Raw genomic sequence first — 7,500 nt, 5'->3', positions numbered from 1 at the left:
TGGTCGTTTTTCCGAGAAAGCCCGAAGTCCGGTGAGCGTGCGGCCGTCGATGGAAAACACATTTCCCACGTGGCGCGTCTTTACGCACGTCGACGCACCACCGAGTCATAAACACGCACAGCACACAGTTGGGTTTAGCCTGTACGGCTCCGCGGCATCGGGGCGATGCTTTGTGTGGCTGGCAGCCTCCACGCTGAAATATGGCTTTCTGTGGGTCTTTGTAGTATTTGTGTATATATTTAAACACTTTTTGAAATTGTACTTCGCTTGATTTGTGTGTGTGTGTGTGTGTGTGTGTGTGTGTGTGTGTGTGTGTGTGTGTGTGTGTGTGTGTGTGTGTGTGTGTGTGTGTGTGTGTGTGTGTGTGTGCGCGCGTGCTGGATTCATTTGTGGTGAATCAAACCAGCTGGTTCTCCTCCTGAAGGGGAGCCGGGGAAACGGCCTCGCATCGTCTGACCATTAAACCACTGGAACCATTAGACCTCGCGTCCCAACTGGACCAGCGGGAGAATGCCTGGGATGTGGAGTTATTTATCTGATGGTTTTCCTAAATTATCCATCCAGTCTATTCGCAGCCTGTAGAAGAGCCATGGCGAGTATCCTGCCATGTATCCACCGCCACATGAGCCCTGATTTGGCCCTAATTTGGCCCTAATGAGCCTATTAGCCCTATAAAAACATTCAGGCACCACAGCTCCGTGGCGAACAAAGGAACTCACCCCTTACTGTGTTTAGACCCGTGGCTTCTTGATGTTGTCGTGAGGTTAATCAAATAACAATATGTGCAATTAAGCTCGAAACGAAAGCAATTTAGGGAGAATTGCTGCTTAAGTGAGCCCTGATTACAACATGCAACTGTAATGATTCTAATGAGGATAAAAATAATATCATTACGCGGAAGGTTTACAACCTAGACGGTACTGGACGTGTGTTGACTGACTGCACTCATCCGACCTGTAGAATAACTAACATCAAGGGGTTTCCTGTTTGGAGAGGTGCTCACTAAAGGAGGGAGCTCATAAATTAGGGATGCATATTGGCTCCGCGAGAGAACGACGAGCAGTCCCTTTCCAGTCGGTTCTCTCAGAGCAAGAAGGCGATTCCTCCTGGACTGGTGGAGGACTGGAGGAATATAAACCGAACCCATCCTGGACCCGAGGCTGCAGGGGGTCCAAGGAGCAGCGACACTCGAGTCCGGACCAGCGGCTCACAGAGGAACGATATTGTTGACGCGCTTAGTTTTTGTTCGTTATTTGGTTGTTGTATTTTCTGCGTTCGTTATCTCAGCTGTGCGTCACGACGCATGGACGGAGAGGTAAAATCTAAGTTTAGCGCATAAAAAAGGAGAGAGAAGAAAAAGTGATTTTCAGACGGAGGAAAGGACATGGGTCAGTGTACTGGTGTGAGGGTGATTCTGCTCCACGCCACCTGGGTCTGGTTCCTGGGGGGGTTTGGAGCGATCAGCTCGACTCGTGGACTGGACGCGTCTGGGTAAGAGGATGCTGGACGAGTGTGTGCGTTCCGCTGGTTCAACTCAATGATTAATGCGGTGCACATACAATCAAGGCATCTTATTAATCCTAATACCATTCCTACCATTTCTGTTGGAAATGATTAATTAATGAATTATCGTTAATGCAGGGGAGATGTTGCAAGAATGCCATGTATATTGATAACCTACTTATTAGGCTATATTGTGAACGCAAGCCTTTTTTCCCTCTAAGATTTCGACTCTATGAATGGTGCATAATGATGCACCATGGTGTTGGTTTGCTTGTCCTAATGATCCATGACATTAAATAATGGAGCGACTTATCCAGCACTGAACGTGATTAGTGGCTAAAGTCTATTTAGTCGATATTTTCCCTTATATGGTAAATCTGTTACTAGAGTGAAGACTGGTAATAACATAATATCTGTTGTCTAGAGGAAGAGATGAACCAGCCAATGTTCAAATACAAGAAATGCCAAATTGTAATTAATATTAACAGACAAAACTGAATGTTATGAGTGGATGATTGCAAAACATCTCAAGGGTTAGAAAGTCGACTTATGACCAAGGGTTGAATGTTCCCAGAAGTATAGCAGGAGCAAGCAGTAGTTGGCAGGTCATGTGTGTGTGTGTGTGTGTGTGTGTGTGTGTGTGTGTGTGTGTGTGTGTGTGTGTGTGTGTGTGTGTGTGTGTGTGTGTGTGTGTGTGTGTGTGTGTGTGTGCTTTTGTGTGGGTGTAGGCTTTGTGTGTGTGTATATGTTTTGTGTGTGTGTGTGTGTGTACTTGTATTGACCATGTAATATAATTCCATACAGAAGGTGTCACCACCAGTGAATAAAGTCTGGTTTCAGCAGTCTCTGTGTGATTCAAGTTCTCTAAGGACTCAACTCAAGTATGTGTAGAATTAGAATCCAGCAGAAAGTTGCTTACTCATGTATGATCACAGCCGTTCCAATAACACCATGCATAAAACATAGCTCCACACTCACAGACTGCTTCAAAAGGCTGTAACTCTACAACCACAATCCCTTTTTAAGAGGACTGAAAACCTCACACATGAATCTAAAAGTGCTGTTGTTATTCTCCTGCAGCACCGAGTGTCCGGAGAACCACATCCAGACGGTCGAGTACCCGTGCTCCCGGGCACAGGGGAAGAACAGCACCTGCTACAGGTAGGACCCCCGGTAATCCCCCCCCCCGCTGGGCCCTCAGCCTCCATCTGTGCTGCTGGGATTAACTCAACACAGCCGTCCCTGGGAGTGGAGGAACTGAACTCTCCGAGCTCGGGTCCTGTAACAACAGCATTTAGGAACCTCTGTCTCAGGGCTCTAAGGGCCTCTATCTCAGGGCTCTAAGGGCCTCTATCTCAGGGCTCTAAGAACCTCTATCTCAGGGCTCTACCAGCCTCTATCTAAGGGCTCTGACAGCCTCTATCTAAGGGCTCTAAGAGCCTCTATCTAAGGGCTCTGAGAGCCTCTATCTCAGGGCCCTAACAGCCTCTATCTAAGGGCTCCAACGGCCTCTATCTCAGGGCTCTAACAGCCTCTATCTTAGGGCCCTAACAGCCTCTATCTCAGGGCTCTGAGAGCCTCTATCTCAGGGCTCTAACAGCCTCTATCTTAGGGCCCTAACAGCCTCTATCTCAGGGCTCTGAGAGCCTCTATCTCAGGGCTCTGACAGCCTCTATCTAAGGGCTCTGACAGCCTCTATCTCAGGGCTCTAACAGCCTCTATCTAAGGGTTCTGTCAGCCTCTATATAAGGGCTCTGACAGCCTCTATCTCAGGGCTCTGACAGCCTCTAGCTAAGGGCTCCAACGGCCTCTATCTCAGGGCTCTAACAGCCTCTATCTCAGGGCTCTGACAGCCTCTATCTCAGGGCTCTGACAGCCTCTATCTAAGGGCTCTGACAGCCTCTATCTCAGGGCTCTGACAGCCTCTATCTAAGGGTTCTGTCAGCCTCTATCTCAGGGCTCTAACAGCCTCTATCTCAGGGCTCTGACAGCCTCTATCTCAGGGCTCTGACAGCCTCTATCTAAGGGCTCTGACAGCCTCTATCTCAGGGCTCTGACAGCCTCTATCTCAGGGCTCTGACAGCCTCTATCTAAGGGCTGCTTGCCCATGTCTTGGCATTCAGTATACGGGCTTGTCATTCAGTATACGGGCAAACATGGACCTCCTGTAAACAGACCTGAACACATACCTGTTGACTCGCCGTGGATAGAGATGAGGTTAGCGCGTGTGTTAGCTATTCTGTGACGTTGTAAACAACCTCCAGGAAGGGACAGCATGAAGCTTAAATGAGATATGACTATTATTCTCGTCTTTCGGTCCTATTTGTTTTGAATACCTACATTTGTTCTGAACTTATGGACAGTACTTATAGATCATTACTAAACCACCATTCCTGTTGTGACTTTATCTTTTATATTTTCAAATCCCTTACTTCCTATATAATTTTTCTTTGTGGAACCTCTTTATTTATATTTTCCCAAGCCCTTTTATCGCGCTTTTCCTTTTCCTCTCAAGCGTGTCTTGACAGGAAAACAGTTTGTTTCCATCTTGGACGGGCTCCCTCTCTCGTATAATTTTATGTCTATGGTTTTGGTTCACTGGCGGCCTAATTTACGAATCGTTTTGTGACATTATCCTGCATTCCATCTTGCAGCGTTCGACATTCAGGAAAGAAATAACGTATGTAAAAAATACTTTAGGCCTTTTAGTTCTTCAACAATGGCTAATGCTGACATGGAGCCACTCTGTTCAAATTGAGACTTTGGCTTGGGATCTGGTGGTTAAAGTAACAAGACCACCCCCCCCCCCAACACATACACACACACACTCACACGCACACACACACACACACACACACGCGCACACACACATAATGTGCACACACATACATAATGTACACACACATACATATAACACACATGAGGCTCCAGCCAGGTCTGGTTTCAAGGCCAGGAAGCCATGTCTGTCTTGTGTCATGCTGGAGAGGAGAAGTCCTGCTGGATCTCCGTGAGATGAGGAGCACTGGCGGAGGAGGAGGTGAGCTGGAGGTGGACGCTGAGCGCGACCAATCGGAGACTCTTTGGTTCGGCGGGAATCCCCCTTTGTTTTATTGAAGAGTTGTCAGTTCCATTACTGGTTCTGGCAGAAGTGGGAGACCTCAGCACCCCAGAGGGGTCTTCTCTGACTCTGAGGTTTCGCTCTTCAAAAGCAGGGCTCCTCTCCTGGGTTTGACCCTGGCCTGTGGAGGGCTCCGGTGGTCGAGCTCTCTTCAGAGTGGCGTGGGGGCTGAACGGTTCTGTCTGATGGTCCATGTTGGCTCCTCTCATCCTCAGAGTCCTGGCAACGACCTACAACCTCCCCCCCCAACCTCCCCCCCCCCCCCCCGGATGTTTCTTATCTCATTATGTATTACTCGTCTCAGCCTCTGTTGTGGAGGAATCCAGACATCTGATCCAGTGCTGGAACAAAGATCCCCTGTTCTTGGATCTGTGGATTTGAGTCTGAGACAGTTAGTGCAGTCAGGCCTGGTGTGGGACGTAATATTGTGGTCCATGTGGTGTATATTCTGGTTTTCACTCAATATGTAGATTACAGGTTTTCCTGACGCCTGCGCAGAAGTCAAAGCGGTAGGGATGCTTCCATTTTGGCGCGCTGCATAAGTCACGGTGGCGACCATCCATTTGTAACATCGTTGCGTTGGTACAGGGCTTTCCTCTTTGTTGAAGTTAACAGAACTCACGTATCGATTTAAGTGCTGGTGTTGGATGGTTTAAGGGGCTGAATTAATCACATGGTTGTAGGAGACTACCATGCTACCAGAGCCTTTTGGACACACTGTAGTTTTTATCTCTTTGGCGATTGGATCACATGATTAACATCTCACTTCAACAGTATGAACAGAGTGACGGTGAGGGACAGGAGAACCAGCCTGGGAGGTTCTGTGTCTGATTCTCAGACTCATCATTTTTGGGTTCTGCTTTCATCCTTTTATTAAATAAACCGGCAGATTGATTTAAAGATAATAAGTTGTCTCTGTGGCTGCAACATCTGCCTTCTGAACCCCATATTGCTTTATGAATGAGGTTTGTGGAAGCAGTCGGTACATAAACATTACACAGGCGCTTTATGAGCTTTATCTTTTGTCCTGTCGTCTGACGGCGTGTTGTTAGTGTGTGCGTGTCACATCTCGTTTGAGTGTTCGCCCGCAAAGCCCCTTTGAAACGGTGATTGCGATAAAGGTTGAAGTAAATAAACCGGACTTCCACGTTTTCTGAAGCCATCCTTTAGTTGATAACAACATGGCGGGCAGGCGGTGGTGAAGTCGCAGACCTCCTGGGGTGCACTCCGCTGCGAGTCATTCTGGCTACCACTCAGAGGAATAACCACTTTAACTTTCCCCGTCTCTCACGGGCAGAGCCAATCACATGGCTCTGTGGTATGGGATGAGAAGAAGAAGAATCCCACGCAGCCGTCCGGCCAAAACAAAGAGTTTGCCTGCCGCAAATCTCCCCCGCCAAGCCCCTGGTGGCTCGCATGACAATCACAGGGAATCTTTCGATCCGTTTCCCCCCCTTCCTCGCTGTGCCCCTCCTTCTCCTCTCGCTGTTGGAAGCTGTTGTTTGAAGGGTGCCAAGTCAAACATGTGGGAATTCTATTCTGAGGAAAGATGTGGATATGTTGCATGTGTGCGTGTGATTCCATGTGTTTTTCTGATTGTGTGTGTGTGTGTGTGTGTGTGTGTGTGTGTGTGTTTTCATGTATTTCATGTACGTTTGTTTGGATGTGCGTGCCTTTAGTGTGTCTTTCAATATAAGTGTGTGGATGTTTGTGCTTGTATTGTATTGTTTTCACAGTCTGGGAGTCGGCACTGCTTTGGAATAAGAAGAAGAGCGTATGTTCGCTCTTTAATGTAATCACGCTCAAATCAGGCTGCCAAATTAAAAAAAAAAACAGGCCATCAATAAATCAGTCAGAGCCGAGTTGTGTCTGATCTGCACCTTTTTCCAATCGCACCGTGCCGCACGGCTCGCTGCTGTGACGGACTCCAGTCCTCCAAACTGGTTTCTATTCCCTCCCTCTGTGTGTGTTTGTTTTGGCCGGCGGGCCAAAGCTTACAGCACCGCTCTGTACATCAGAAAGGTGCAGAGAGAGGAGGGATGAAGTGTGGACACGATGGAATAATAACGGGCCTCACCCACCGTCTCGCTGACAGCTCCTCTTAACGGCGTTGTGAGACGGCGTTGTGAGACGGCGTTGTAACGGCGGGTCACGTGACACAGGCCCGGGTCACCTGACATAGGCCCGGGTCACGTGACACAGGCCCGGGCCCGTTCCACCGCGCGGCGGCCGCTGTGTTTGGTCTGGTGTCGTTCGCTCCACCGTTTCCTGCTCCGCGCGACAGACAGAGACGGAGCCCCCGTGTAGACGATGCATGGATTATTTACATTAACATATAGGTGATTTAGCAGACGCCTTTATCAAAAGCGACTCACAGTAAGATGAAGGGAAACAACAATATATGGCCGTCGGTACAGTAAGGATGTTCATAGAACCAAGTGCCAAGCACTAACAATCACTAGGTTAACCCATTCCCCGCATACGACAAAAAATGGCTAGGATAAGACGCTACACAATGCTTATGGTACTTATCGCCGCGTTATACATCTTACGTTTAATGTAAACACTGAAAAGCACCCGATGACGCAGGGAACATGTTGATATATGGGGTGACACACGGACTCACTCAGACTGCAGCACTCCAAACAGAACCGGGTTTACGGTGTGACACTGAAACAATAAAGAGGCGAAGGGGATTAATATTGTGGCGGTCTTTGTTGTTGAACGACGTCAGTCAAGTGCCGGTGGTGGTTATGACCAGGGGGTGGTCTCCCTCTGAACAGCTCTCCCCCGATAAAACCTTTATAATAAGCCCGCCCCCCCCCACACACACCTCCTGTCACATGAAAAACCACGCAGGAGTTCCTCAGATCTCCCCC

At 48.4% G+C, this 7,500-nt stretch overlaps 1 protein-coding gene across 1 annotated transcript in view; it reads left to right on the top strand.

Moving 5' to 3' along the window:
- The first annotated feature begins 1,101 nt into the window (after window positions 1-1,101).
- LOC311356008 (collagen and calcium-binding EGF domain-containing protein 1-like) overlaps window positions 1,102-7,500 on the top strand; it is an 18,698-nt gene continuing 12,299 nt past the window's right edge. The window contains exons 1-2 of the mRNA XM_084475789.1: window positions 1,102-1,491; window positions 2,584-2,664. Of these exons, the coding sequence (XP_084331915.1) occupies window positions 1,385-1,491; window positions 2,584-2,664 (188 nt within the window). The 5' untranslated portion in view covers window positions 1,102-1,384. The remainder of the gene's footprint in view (window positions 1,492-2,583; window positions 2,665-7,500) is intronic.

The sequence above is a fragment of the Micromesistius poutassou genome, assembly GCF_964030765.1.
Source record: "Micromesistius poutassou genome assembly, chromosome: 12".
Lineage (NCBI taxonomy): Eukaryota > Metazoa > Chordata > Actinopteri > Gadiformes > Gadidae > Micromesistius > Micromesistius poutassou.
The sequence above is the reverse complement of the archived record's forward strand: the minus strand, read 5'-3'. Positions and strand labels throughout refer to the sequence as shown.